General features: G+C 42.5%; 1 protein-coding gene across 9 annotated transcripts in view; it reads left to right on the forward strand.

Annotated features, from left to right (window-relative positions):
- APP (amyloid beta precursor protein) overlaps nucleotides 1–8,369 on the forward strand; it is a gene marked incomplete at its 5' end in the record, with an annotated part of 275,766 nt that extends 267,397 nt beyond the window's left edge. For all 9 annotated transcript variants that reach the window (XM_080696688.1, XM_080696689.1, XM_080696690.1 and 6 more), the window contains one exon: nucleotides 8,236–8,369. In XM_080696688.1, coding sequence (XP_080552814.1) covers nucleotides 8,236–8,337 — 102 coding nt within the window. In that variant the 3' untranslated portion in view covers nucleotides 8,338–8,369. The remainder of the gene's footprint in view (nucleotides 1–8,235) is intronic.
- Nucleotides 8,370–15,086: the final 6,717 nt, after the last annotated feature.

The raw sequence follows: 15,086 nt of genomic DNA on the forward strand, positions 1-15,086 counted from the left end.
GCCTCAGCTACTTAGTGAGGCCCTTTGCAACTCAGTGAGAGTTTTCCAAAAAAAGAATAAAAATAGAGCTGAGATAGAATGCCCCCAGGTTCCATCTCCAGTACATCAAAAAAAAATAAAAAGAAAAAGAATTTGAGCTTTGAAAATTTCCCCAACTGCAGCGGGCAGGCAGCCAGGGCTGAGAGTCTCTGGCGCCTGATGTTAACACTCAGTCCTTAAGGAGTAGATTGATGCTCTCTTCTGTCCGGGTAGCCTTGTAGGAACCCTTCCCCCAGCCTGGGCTAACGGTTTCTTTTATCAGTAACTGAGAAAAGTCTCCTTGGAAGGTCAGAAGAGGAGATGTTGACACTGTGACCCAGATTCGGAAAAGGAAATTAATTTTTAAGCCAGACGCATAGTCAATTTGGAGTCTACTTGAGAACAACTAGAAACTTCTCTGGATTGAGTGCCAAGCCTCCTTTGTGTTTTATTTCTCTTACCACTGCCTCTTGTGTGTGTGTGTGTGTGTGTGTGTGTGTGTGTGTGTGTGTGTGGTTGTATGGTACTAGGAGTTGAACCCAGGGGTATTCAACCTCTGAGCTACAGGGTCTTACTAAATTGCTAAGACTGTCCTCAAACCTGCAAGCCTCCTGTCTCAGCCTCTCGAGTGCTGCAATTACAGGCGTCCACCACCATGCCTGGCTTTACCTTCTTTCTAGGGAAGGACTTTGTCAAGAGCCTGGGAACGATCCCTCATTCGCTTTCAAGGCCTTTGTTTCAGTCCATTCCTAGCCATTTCCAGCCGTGCCGAGGCTGCATGGCCAGCGGTATTGGAATAGAACATAGCTAAGGCACTGCCCTCAGGCAGGTGTCATCTAACTGGGGTGGTAAAACTGGGACGAGAAGGGCTGCAGCCCAGCCGTGGTGCCATCCTGTGAGGCTGAGCACTGTGGAGCTGAGAGCACGGTTCTCAGCAGAGCACCCCAGAATCTGTGCTGGATGGAAGTGCTCCTCCTGTAGATGTGCTCTGCATATATCAGGAGCCCCCCTCCCAGCTGCAACACAATCAGCCCTCTGTATCTTTGGGTTCAGCCAACCACAGGTCCAAAGCATTTGGTGGGTCACATCTATACTATACAGACTGTTTTTCTTGTCATTATTCCCCTAAACAGTACAATACAACTATTTATATAGTATTTACAATGAATTAGGGTTTACAGGTCATCCACAGATGACTTAAAGTATATGGTAAGCAGGATATGGTAGCACACACCTGTAATTCCAATACTCCAAAGAGGTTGAGACAAGAGAATCACAAGTTCAAGACCAGCCTCAACACCTTCCAAGATCCTGTTCCAAAACAAAAAATAAAATAATAAAATAAAGGAGGGGGGCTGGTGTTATAGATTAGATGCAGAATAGCCCTATGTTCAATCCCCAGTATCCCCCCCCAAAAAATAAATAAATAAATAAATAAATAAATATAAGCTGGGCGTAGTGACACACACTTGTAATCCCAGCATTCTGGAGGCTGAGACAAGAGGATTATGGTTTGGGGACAACCTCAGCTACCTGGTAAGGTCCTTTGCAACTCAGTGAGACCGTGTTTCAAAATAAAGAATATAAAAATAGGGTTGGGATGTAGCTTGGAAGTACAATGCCCCTGGGTTCGATCCCCAATACTCCAAAAAATAAATGAATAAATAAATAAATAAATAGGAAAATGTGTGTATGTGTATGCAAATTCTATGTCATATTATATAAGGGACTCGAGTGAGTATCTGTGGATTTGGATCTTGGAAACAAAGCCCTGTGGGTACCGAGGGGCCACTGTCTGTGGAAGTACCTTTATTTTCGTCTGAGTTAATTTCCCTCATTAATAAGCAAGCCTGCTCTGCTAAGAATGAGTGAGTCGTGAACATGCGCGGTGGGATGAGCCTCGGTGCTGCAGACAGAGAGCTGTCGCACCCCACGCCGCCATGCACCAAGGCCTTGGCCTCCAGGAGGCTGCTCATCCTTAGAGGCATCACAGAGTCAGGAAGCCCAGGAAAGTATGGATGTGAAAAGGAGCCTCGTGCTGTTATCAGGAGTCTCAAAATGAGCAGCTGCTCGTTTTTGTTTTTTAAAAGCAAGCAGTAGATATTGATTTAATGATGTGCTTCACCGTGAGGCTGGAGATTCATTCTGTCAGCCGTTGGCCATGCTCTCCCAGGAGGTGACTTCTTTATTTGTGCCACAAGCAGTGACACAATAGCCCTTTATTATGCTTATTTCCAGATGTGCCCCCTGACCCTGTGTCAGAGCCTCTCTCAGGGCTGAGAATCCTAAAACCAGCCAAATTATCTATCTACTGCTGCTCCTGTTCAGTACAGCCCTGCAAAGCGCACCACCCTCGGGTTCTGTTTAATAGATTGTAGCTCTCTCCTCTACTCCATCCAGGGTCCTACTTTATCTTTAGTAAGAAGATGAGAGCATGAAGCCTTCATGCAGGGTATAAAGAAGTCTTCCTTTGCCAGGCACAGTGGCACATGCCTGTAATCTCTATACTCTGGAGACTGAGACAGGAAGATCATAGGTTTGAGACCAGCCTCAGCAATTTAGTAAGACTCGGTAACCTAGCAAGACCTTGTTTCAAAAAAAAAAAAAAAGAAAGAAAGGGATTGAGATATAGCTTGGAGGTAGAATGCCCCTGGGTTCTGGGTTCAATCTCCAGTCCAAAAAAAAAAAAAAAATTTATTAGAAAGATCTAGAGCCGGGTGTGGTGGTGCATGCCTGTAATCCCAGCATTCGGGAGGCTGAGACCTGGTTTCAAAATAAAGAATAAAAAATAGGGCAGGGGGTATACCTCAGAGGTCAAATGACCCTGGGTTCCATCCTCAAACCCGCAAAAAAAAAAAAAAAAAAAAGAGCTACCCAAGGAGTTTCTGAGTCTTCCTTGAGAATTACTTTTACTTGACATTGGCAATGAACAAAACTACTTATAAAGTGATGGCATGATTAAGAAAGTGAACGTGGCCAGGCATGGTGACGCACGCTTGTAATCCCAGCAATTGGGAAGCTGAGACCGAGGATCACGGTTCGCAGATAGCCTTCAGCTACTGAGTGAGGCCCTGTTTCAAAGAATAAAAATAAGAAGGACAGGGGGTGTAGCTTGGAGGTCGAATGCCCTTGGGTTTCATCCCCAGACCTGCAAAAAAAAAAAGAAGAAAGTGAATATGTGTATTGTGTACAGTTGAGCAGAAAACCAGTGCCAAATGGTTCCCAAGGGATAAATCACTAGCTTGAGAACTTCATTGCACTTTTTGTTGCTTTTACACTCGAGCTTGTATCTCCAGCTCCTTGGATGAGTGTTGCACTCTGTTGTTACAGCGCAGTTTTACTGCTCTCCTCTGCCTGTCTGGCCCACTTCCACAACCTAAAATGGAAAATCTTAGAGGCTGGGATTGTTGTTTGGCCTGACTTAGTGTCCTTTGTAAAGGGCCCTGCAGTAAAGCACAGCCTGTTGGTTGCTAAACCTAATAAAACTTAAATGTGGTATTCACCGCTCCTCCTCTGCGCTCACATTTGCAATACACAAGAGGTGATGTTATGGGAGGGACCCAAGTAGAATTTTGTCTCTACCATCTCATGGTTGATCTGTAAATTTCTCCAGATCTAGTGAAGGAAAAAAGGGGCTCAAACAATCAAGTTCAGGGAGAAAGGGATACGAAAAGGACTTAAGCCAAAGAGTGCTCAAAAGTTATACTTTAGCTCAGAGCTAGCGCACTTGCCTAGCATGCAGGAGGCCCTGGGTTTGATCCTCAGCAACACACACACACACACACACACACACACACACACACACACACACACACACACAGAGTTACTCCAAGCTATGATGGGGGCAATGCAGACCTGTCTAATCGAGCTCAGCTCTAGAGTTGTGTATCACCTGCAGTAGCCAGTTGAAGCCAGGATGCAGTGCTGTGCAGTGGGCCTGAGTCTCAGAAAGATACTGCACAGAGAGCCAAATGCAGTTCTCAGATTAGTCCTTCTGCTGTCTAACCCAGCAGTTTGTAGTGAGCATTCAGGCCTGTGTATGCTCAGTGAGTGACAGATGTTCCTGTCCAGTGGGGAGATTCTGACCATCGCTGCAGCATGATTCCCTCATTCCTTCGAGTGTTGATGCAGAGACCTCAGCTGCACAGCACTGGAGAGGGAGTGTTCTTCCATGGTCGCCCACCTCTTTGCTGTGGCTTTAGTCATGAGGAAGAAATGGACAGCCTCTGCTGCAGAGAAAGGCTCTCCCTAACCCAATGAACCTCCTATAGTAGGAGGCTTATCCACTGGCATGAGTACTTCGTTTCTTTGCTTCCAGCTTTCAAAGGGTTGAGGATAAAGACCACCATCCAAATTCCTTGGGTGCTATTTTGTAAAGCTAATCCCTTCTCCTGAAGCTCTTAAGCCCTATGAACTGTGGAGCCCAGGCCACCCCAAGGCAGGGATGGTCTGGGCCCCAAAATACAGCTACCCTCCCAGCAGCAAAGGGTAATGAGGATTACCAAGTAGAAGCAAGACCAAGAAAAAAGCTGGGTTGCTCACCAGCTACTGAGCCTGGAGTTTCTCTGACAGGGCTCTCTTTAAGTGTTTGGCTTTGGAGTTGAAAGAGGAGGTGAAATGATTACTTTGCCAGGCGTTCTGTTGCCCTCAATGAATGCAAATGATTGTTGACAGCCTGTGTGTGAAGGTTGATGTGCTCCCGGAGGAGATAAAATATAATATTCCAACAATCAAGCAGACTTACGGTTTTTTTCATTTTCGGGAATATAGCAGCTTTCTGCTTGATCTCCTAAGCGAGATAATGTTTTTCTTTTGTTTTTTTTTTTTTTTTTAAACCCTGGGACTCTCTGGAACCTCAGTGCTGAGGTGGTGCAGAGCAAGAAGATGCCCGAGTAGCCGACTGCTGCAGACAGGCTGTTCCCTGGCAATCAGATTTGGAGAGTGAATGAAATCTCCCATTATTGCAGCTCATCTTTAATTATGGCATTTTAACTTACAAGCCTGTGTCTCATTACACAATTGCCAATTAAAGCCAGGTGACCTCATTTGTTGACAACAGCGCAGATCAAAGGAAGCCTGAAGCGCTGGAGAAAACATCTGTGAATTACTCCCGGAGGAGAGCTCTGCAGAGCATCCATTTGAGCAGTATCCTCTGAGTATGGCTCGTGGATACCACTTGTTGATGGTATTGTTCTAAGGGGGAAACACCCAGGCCTGTCATCGAATAAATAACCTGAGAACTCCACTACGGGAGAACTCAGGCAGCACAAGGCCTCTTCAGTGAATGGGAACTTAAGAATCTGCACACATGTGGTCTAGTCTGCTGGTGAGAGTTGATGAAGGAAACAGTTCAAATGATGCTATGTACATATACAGAATTATCAGTGCTAATCTCAATAACGTGTACATGGAAGGGTGTGATGGTGTGAGATGGAGCCATTGTGGGTTCTTGTTCTTAGCTAATTTAGGAAAAAAAATAGCCAGAACTATACTCCTGCAAGCTTAAGCAATTTTTATTATTACAAAGGTAGAAAAAAGGGACAGAATTATTAAAGCACTATATCAGAGGAATGATGTAGTAGAGTGCCTTGAAAATAAGACACTGAACTTTTTTTTAACATAGAACAGTTTTTATAGATTTATTATCTCCCATCTTGCTTAGCCAGTAGTCTTTCTATCTGCTCCTGACCCGATTAAGTGTGGGCCCGCTCATTATCTCTGGTGCAAGCCTTTTGATATGATTATAAGGACTCACTATCTCCTATCCTGCTTGACCAAAATCCTTCTTCCTGCTTTGATGCAGGTGTGGGCTGGCCCCTCATCTCCGGTGCAAGTCTTTGTTAAGACCAAGATGTGTTACTTGGTTATCAAAATCAGGGGTCCCATGGCATCTGCCCTTTTTGAGGAAGGCCTGTACCATCCTCCTGCATCAATGGATGGGGAGTTTTAGCTTATCTGCTAGAAGTTAACTATTACATAAACTTGTCTTTAAAATATGAAGGCCCCGGGCTACAACTATTTTGTGTACTTGCTAATCACTTTTGATGGAGGGAACTCTGCATTATCACAAGCTGCCTGAGTGCCTGCATGACCCAGGCCCTGACTACTTTTTACATTTTGAAATTAATACTAAAGCAATTTTCTAATATCAGCACATTCCCCATCAAAGGGGAAGGAAAGAGATGGGATCTGGAGGAATGTGCACCAAGGACTGTGCGCAAGTATGTTTCCAGCACTCCAAGGCTCCATATGATGTATAATTACAATGCACCAGTAAAAAATATTTAAAAACAAATCAGGACACATGGTCACCCATTGGGAAACCTGCTTCTTTCTATCAACAGAGCCCTTAGGTCAGCATTATTCATTAGCTAGTGTGAGCTGGCTATTACATATCTAGCTCCATCCTTGGACCTGATGTCTCAGCACCAACACCACCTGCTCTGACATCTTTCCTCCATTGGGTTCAAGAGCCACCGCTGCAACAGAAGAGCTGCTTAGGTTCCAAATTATGCCAACTTGGCCGTGCCAGGGAAGAAGCTAGGTAAGAAGCCAGATGTCACCTGGCAATGCTTAGTGATGGGAAACTGCAGGGTTCTTCTGGCAATGGGGTGAGGAGCCCAACATCTGGCTCAGAATAGAAAACATCTCTGTGAAGAAAGACCTTTTGTAAAATACATCGGAGCTTTTCTATGGGAAATGTGCTTTGTTCAAATTATATTTGTGTTGATTCTCCTCATCTTCTGGTAGCTTTATGGAAGAGAAATTTTTTAACAAACAAAGCATATGTTAATTCAGTAAAGTACATTCTCTCTTCTGTGCCCTGAGAGGGGAATAGCAAATACAGTACAAACAGTACAAACGAGAACAGCCACTAACCCCATTAAAGGGATACGTGCCCTGTGAAGTCTGCAGAGAGTAAGTGCCTTAATATCTGCCTAATGGTGATATTAAGGGGGAAAGGCTTACAGCTACTGACCTGCTCTTGGACGTAAAGCATCATATTAACAGAGCAGAGCTCTTTCTAAACCTTTAGCTGACCATGTATCAGCACTTGCTTTAAAAAACGAAAAAAATACAGAACGTGTGTGTGTGTGTGTGTGTGTGTGTGTGTGTGTGTGTGTGTGTATCTAGGAGCACATATTTTTCCTGACCCAAATAAATAGCCCCTCTCATATACATATATCATTATTTTCATTAGGAGATTAATTAAACACCTCTCTTTAACATTTTTACAAATTGGGAATTTGATGGAAATAGAGACAGATTGAATAAGCCCAGAAAGGTGCACAGCAGCCCAGGAAGCTGAGTATCTGATACACAGAGCTGAGTATCACCCATGTAGTATACTTTGCTGACCACTCTCCAGGATAATTTTGCATTTTTTTTCTCGCGTGCCACCACACACTCGGGTAAACTGTCTTCCACGTGGCTATTTATCCTAATTAAAGGAATTAAAAAAAAAAACTCATCACGATAGATCTGCCCAGTTCCTGGTAGTTTCCAGCCAAGCTTGGAAACTTTGCAAGCCTGTTCCCAAGGTGGTCTGGTTTCCAGCGCCACCTGGTGGCTAGATAGGCCATCTGTGTGCCTGGTGGGCAAAGGCTTTCTGCTATGTGATATCCACCTGAGGAATAAGGAGAAAAATTGTGTTAATCCAGTACTTGGAAGGCTGAGACAGGACGATTGCAGCTTCAGGGCCAGCCTCAGCAACTTAGTGAGCCCCTCAGTAACTTAGAGAGACCCTGTTTCGAAATAAAAACATAAGCCGGGCTTGGTGGCACACGCTTGTAATCCCAGCATTCGGGAGGCTGAGACCCAAGGATCGTGGTTCGCGGACAGCCTCGGCTATATAATAAGGCCTTCCGTAATTTAGTGAGACCCTGTTTCAAGATAAAGAATTAAAAACAGGGCAGGGGGTGTAGCTCGGAGGTCAAATGCCCCTAGGTTCCATCCCCAGACCCACAAAAAAAAAAAAAAAAAAAAAAAACATAAAAAGGGCCAGTGGTATAGATCAGAGGTAGAATGTCCCTGAGTTCAATCCCCAGTAGCCCCCAAGAAAGAAAGAAATTGATAGAGAAATCATGGGTGAAGTTCTGCAGTCTTGGCAAAATAAATAGTGCTGTATCCTTTATCTGTGTACAGTTTTAGCAGCTCTGTGTGCATTCTCGAAGGACTGATCATTTTTTTAACTCAATTTGTGTACTTGCCATTCAGGTGGATGCCGCCGTGACCCCAGAGGAGCGCCACCTCTTCAAGATGCAACAGAACGGCTACGAGAACCCAACTTACAAGTTCTTTGAGCAGATGCAGAACTAGACCACCGCCACAGCAGCCTCTGGAGTCGGACAGCAAAACCATTGCTTCACTACCCATCGGTGTTCATTCATAGAATAACGTGGAAAGAAACAAGCCCTCCTGTTTTTATTATTTGCTCATTATCGCCTTTTGACAGCTGTGCTGTAACACAAGTAGATGCCTGAACTTGAATTAATATACAGATCAGCAATGTATTCTATCTCTCTCTCAACATTTTGGTCTCTACACTACATTATTAATGGGTTTTGTGTACTGTAAAGAAGTTAGCTGTATCAAACTAGTGCATGAATAGATTCTCTCCCGATTATTTATCACATGCATAGCCCTTAGCCAGTTGTATATTATTCTCGTGGTTTGTGACTCGATTCTGTCCCACTTGAAATATGCTTTAAAAATCGATGGGGGGTGCTTCCTGTGAACGTGGGAGTTTAGCTGCTTCTCTTGCCTAAGTATTCTTTTCCTAATCACTATGCATTTTCAAGTTAAACATTTTTAAGTATTCCAAATGATTTAGAGAGGTCTTTTTTTTTCATAACCGCATTTTACTGTACAGATTGCTGCTTCTGCTATCTTTGTGATATAGGAATTAAGAGGATACACGTTTATTTCTTTGTGCCTGTTTTATGTGCACACATTAGGCATTGAGAATTTGAACTTTTTTGTTCCATGTATCTTTGGATCTTTGATAAAAAATAAATAAATAAAAAGAATCCCTGTTCATTGTAAGCACTTTTACGGGTGGGGCGTGGGGGGGAGGGAGTGCTCCGCTGGTCCCAAGTTACCGAGAATTCTCCAAAAACAAATTTTCTGCAGGATGATTGTACAGAAACATTGCTTATGCCATGATAGCTTTCTACACTGTATTACATAAATAAATTAAATAAAATAACCCTGGGCAAGACTTTTTTTTGGAGGATGATGACAACTATTAAATAGACAATAATTTGGGGGGAGGAAGAAGCAGGTTTCAGTTTTCGTTTTCCAGTCTAAAACACTTTACATGTGATACCAAAAGATAAAAACAAATACAGCCTGGTGTGGTGGTGCACGCTTGTAATCCCAGTACTTGGGAGGCTGAGACAGGAAGATCTGGGTTTGCAGTCAGCCTCGGCTACTTAGGCCCTCTGCAAACTAATGAGATCCTGTTTCAAAATAAAGAATAAAAAGCCGGGCGTGGTGGCGCACGCTTGTAATCCCAGCATTTGGAAGGCTGAGACAGGAGGATTGCGATTCATGGACAGCCTCAGGTACTTAGTGAGGCCCTTTGTAACTCAGTGAGACCTGGTTTCAAAATAAAGAATAAAAAATAGGGCTGGGGGTGTAGCTTGGAGGTAGAATGCCCCTGGTTTCCATCCCGAGTACCGCAAAAAAAAAAAGAAAGAAAGAATAAAAAATAGAGCTGGGGGTGCAGTTTTGAGGTAGAATGCCCCTGGGTTCAATCCCCAGTGACAGAAAAACAAACAATAAACAGATAGGACCAAATAAGGATATGGAGGAGGTATTCCTAGGCAGACCCTTCTTTTAGATTTCTCTTAGGCGGGCGTGGTGGCGCACGCTTGTAATCCTCACGCTTGGGAGACTGAGACAGGAGGATCGCGCAGATTTGAAGCCAGCCTCCGCTGGCTTAAGAGACCCTCTTTTCAAATAAAAAATATAAAATAGGTCTGGGAGTGTAGCCAGAGGTAGAAGGCCCCTGGGTTCCATCCCTGTACCACCAAAATAAATAAATAATAAATAAATTTCTCTTTAATTTGTATAAGATGGTGTTTTCATCTAAGTAAATACGTTCTTGGAGGAATGCCATTGTGCTGGTGTGAATGATTCTCTGGCAACAATCTTGATTATTCAGTGAGCTAAAGACTAGCACAAATCTCACAATGTGCATTCATTTCGTGTGTCTGAATAGAATATTGAGACCAGCCACATCTCCCAGGGCCGGTAAAATGTTTATCAGATCTAATTAGCAGCTTTTACTGGTTCTAAAATACTCTGTTGCCATCTCTTGGTCCTTAGGTTTGTCCCAAATGGGAGAGAAAAGACAGAAGTCCCAGGGAAATTACAAGTAAGGCCATTAGAATTGAAGCAAGGTTTCTTGACCTGAGCACTATTGACATTTTATAAGAAATAAATATTTGTGTTTGCAGAGCTGAGCATTGTAGGATATTTATTTTTGACAAATCTATTCAGTTTCAATAAAAAATAATGTCCAGACATTGCCAAGTACAGGAGCCAAGTTGCCTCTGTTGGAGAATCACTACTGGCTCCATCAATGTTAAATATACATAATTATTGAAGCCTATCTTCTATCTTAGCCCAGGCCGCACAAGAGAACACAGTAGGCTGGGTGACTTAGCCCCCATGAATTTCTCCGTCCTGAAGGCTGGAAGTGCATGATCAGGGTGCCCTCTTTGTTGGAGTCTAGGAGTTCACTGATGGCCATCTCTTTACTGTTTCCTCACAGGGTGGGAGGAAGAGGCTTTGATCCTTTTCTCTTAATCAGTATCAATCCCATCATGAGGAACCCACTTATGACCATATCTCACCCTGTTACCTCCCTCCCAAAGGTCCCACCTTTACATATCATCTTTAGGAATCAGGATTTCTACCTCTAAACTTGAAGGGGTGACGGGGAACATAGCTCATAACTATTCAACCGCTATTCCAAGGGTCAGAGAACACATAGTCCCTGTTATTGCTGTGTTTTCCTTGATTTCAAAGGAACATGAGAATCCGCCGTGCATGTTTCAGCTTTAGGTTGCAACCTTTCAAACTAAAACACTGAGCCAGGAAGTCAGAACTGTCTCATCCTGTCACTCTGAAGTACGAAGAAGCAATTAGAACTCATCTGAGTCTGTCTTATTTTCTCAAAAACAAAACCGTCATCTCCATTACCCTGTCAGGAACAATTAAACATGACTGCTGAGGGAGGTATGTACATGTGGCAGATCGTATGTATAACCTACACTTCCGTTTGCCTAGCCCATAGAGAGGTAATGGGAGATTGGGAGGTAAGTGTAATATAACAGTACACATATTTTTTGTTTTTGTTACTTTATTGTTGACCAGTGGATATTCTCCAAAATTAGAGATGTAACTTAGTTGTACAACACAAAAATATGCTAATGGTAAAAGCCTATTGGAATTTACCAAATACTCATAAGTGTATTTTTACATTGCTATATGAACATGTGCTCTCAGCTGCTAATAATAAAAGTTCTAATTGATGCCAAGCGCAGTGGTACATGCTTGTAATCCCAGCATTCGGGAGGCAGAGATCGGAGGATCACGGTTCACGGACAGCCTCAGCTACTTAGCAAGGCCCTTCACAACTCAGTGAAACCCTTTTTTAATAAAATGGAAAGACTGAAAAATAGGGCTGAGGGTGTAGCTCAGAGGTACAATGCCCCTGGGTTCCATCCTCAGTACTGAAGAAAAAAAAAGTTATAGGTGAATTAACCACTATGAAAACCCATATTGTAAATGGCTGTTCTTGCTTAGAAAAATGGATTAAACCCATTTTTTTTTTTTTTGGTGGTACTGGGGGTGGAACCCAGGGGCTTTCTACCTCCGGGCTATACTCCCAGACCTATTTTATATTTATTTGGAAACAGGGTCTCACCAAGTTACTGAGAGCCTCACTAAATAGCTAAAGCCAGCTGAGGCTGGCTTCGAACCTGTGTGATGCTCCTGTCTCAGCCTCCCAAACGTGGGAATTACAAGCGTGCGCCACCACGCCCAGCTTGACTAAACCCATTTTAATCCTAATCTACAAACAGATCACAAAGAGCAAATATAACTGGTCACTTCTAATGACACCAATTGAATGAAACCTCACCCTCAAACATGGTGCCATATGACCTGTCACCCCTAGCCTAGCCTTTATTTATTTATTTATTTATTTATTTTGGTGGTACTGGGGCTCCTGGAAGCTCTTCTACTTCCGGGCTACACTCCCAGACCTATTTTATATTTTTATTTGGAAACAGGGTCTCTTAAGCCAGCGCGTCTGGCTCCAAACCAGCGCGATCCTTCTGTCTCCGCCTCCCAAGCACGGGAATTACAAGCGTGCCCACCACGCCCGGCCCTAGCCTAGCCTTTAGCTGTAGTAACCATAAGCTTTAGCTCTGAACACTTCAAAGCCAATCCAATGATAAAAAATTAAAAAACAATACACATGAATATAAAATGCTTGTATATACACATTATAAATGTACATCCTAGAATTATGGAAAGATGATACTTTATAAACTTGCATCATCAACTGAGGTATACTGACAAGATTCTCCAGACAGCCTGAAGATTAATCAATAAGTATTTTACACACAATGGATATTCTGCCCAATAGAATTATAGTAGTAGCTGCCCATGCCAAAAATCAATTTGATTTTGGTAGACTTTGTTATGGCTGATGCATGAAAAGTGGCATCTCAGTATCACATTATTTTGTATTTATCTTGGAATCATTGCTGGATATTTTTTCATATATTTAGGGCTACTTTATAGCTCCGATTTTTCAGTTTAGTTCTTTTGAACTTGAAGTCTGCTTTGCAGTCAGAATTGCAATTCCTGCCTCTGGTTCTTTCCATTTGTCTGGTGAGTCTTTGTCCATCTCTTTTATTTTTAGCTGTTACGATGGCTGTATTTTAAGTATATCTTTTGTCTGTAGCACCTAGTAGGGTTTCTGCTATATGATCCAACCTGAAAATCTTTTTTTTAGCAGGAAAGTTAGGACCATTCGGTTTTATTGATATAACTTCTATATTGGCTCTCAATTTTGTTAAATCTCATGTTGCAATTACTAAGTATGCTTACTGTTTCTCTCTTTAGGAAGATCAGGGATTCTCTTACATTTTCTAAAATTTAGTTTATATGAAGCCTAGGACAGGAGCATTCCTAATCCAAATATCTAAACTCCAAAATGCTCCAAATTCTGAATCTTACACATGCCAGACAAGCACTGTCTCCAAGCGACACCCCCAAATCTGAAACTTTATGAACACTGACATGAGCCCCACACATGGAAAAACCCACACCCCAAAACTTTCATATGCTAAATTATTTAAAACATTGTAGGAAATTAACCACAGTTTATGTATTGTATATGAAACATTAATTTAATTAAAAATTTATGTTGTATTTAGAATTGGGTCCCATCCATTAGATATCTCATTAGATGTATGCAAATACTCCAAAAAAAAAAAATCCAAGCCAGGCAAAGTGGCATACATTTGTAATCTCAGTACTTGGGAGGGTGAGACAGGAGGGTTGCAGTTTGGGGGCCAGCCTCAGCTACTTAATGAGACTCCCCAAAACTTTGTGAGACCCTGTTTCAAAATAAATTTTATATATATATATATATATACACACACACACACTAGGGTATATAGCTCAGAGGTAGAGTACCCCTGGGTTCAATCCCCAGTACCAAAAAAATAAAATCCAGTATCTGAAACACTTCTGGCCTCAATTTTTTTTTTTTTTTTTTTTTTTTTTTTTTTTTTTTTTTTGGTGGTACTGGGGTTCCTGGAAGCCCTTCTACCGGCAGGCTACACTCCCAGACCTATTTTATACTTTTTTATTTAGAAACATTTTAAAAAGGGGTCTTCAACCTGTATTTTGCACCAACACTTCCAGCTCTTATACTCCCTTTTTTTCCCTAACATTTTGCTGTCTTTTCTAAATGACATCCTTTGATTCCCATATACTACCTATAAACAATCTGCGGTCTCACTCTATTTCCCTTTCTTCGATTCCTTCTCTAAATTATGTTTTCATTAAACATTAGTTCTACTTGATCAATATATAATGTGTACATGCTTTTTTTTTAACCATGATCCAATCTTTATTTTAATCTGAGCTTTACAATTAGATATATGAAATGTTTCTCATCGGTGGTCTCCTCCTCCTCCTCTTCCTCCTCCTCTTCCTCCTCCTCCTCCTCCTCCTCCTCCTCCTCCTCCTCCTCTACTGGGGACTGAATGGAGGGGCATTCTACCTCCAAACTGTATCTCCAGATATTTTATTTTTTATTTTGAAACAGGATCTCACTAAATTGCTGAAGCCGGGCTCAGACCTGCTGCTCTCCTGCCGCAGCATCCCGAGCACTGGGATTCGAGGTGCGCGGCACAACACCCAGCTCCCAGAGTCCTCTAGTTGGGTGCCTCTCGTCTCCTGTCAGGGCCTCCTGAGGGCCTGCACTGTTCTGTCACTTTCAGAACTCTGTGACCTGCAACTCGGATGATACCTGCTTTTTCTTTAGGTCTTTTGAAAATAGTGCTCCCCTGTATCTTGTTTTGTATATTATTATTATTATTTTTTTTTTTTGCAGTAGTGGGGATGGAACCCAGGGGGATTCGACCTCTGAGCTACACCCTATGTTTTGTTCTTTGTTTTGAAACAAGGTCTCACTGAGTTGCAAAGGACCTCACAAATACAGCTGAGGCTGTTCCTAAACCATGATCCTCCTGTCTCAGCCTCCTGAATGCTGGGATCACAAATGTGTGCCACTATGCCCAGCTTGCATATTATTTTTGAGAAATCTGAGACCAATCAATTCTCTCCACTTGTGATGGGGGAGGCATTGGAGGCTCTGAGAAATTTTTTTTCTCTGTATCTTTAATAATTTTACAAGCTATGTCCAGAGTTGATTACTGTGGTCAGTTTTCCCAAGTTACCTGCCTTGGGTCCTTTCAGTGCATAAATTCAGCTCTGTTATTTCTTGGATTCAAGTTTTAAATCTTCCCTCCCTT

Source organism: Muscardinus avellanarius (assembly GCF_963383645.1).
Source record: "Muscardinus avellanarius genome assembly, chromosome: 5".
In the NCBI taxonomy this organism is placed as follows: domain Eukaryota; kingdom Metazoa; phylum Chordata; class Mammalia; order Rodentia; family Gliridae; genus Muscardinus; species Muscardinus avellanarius.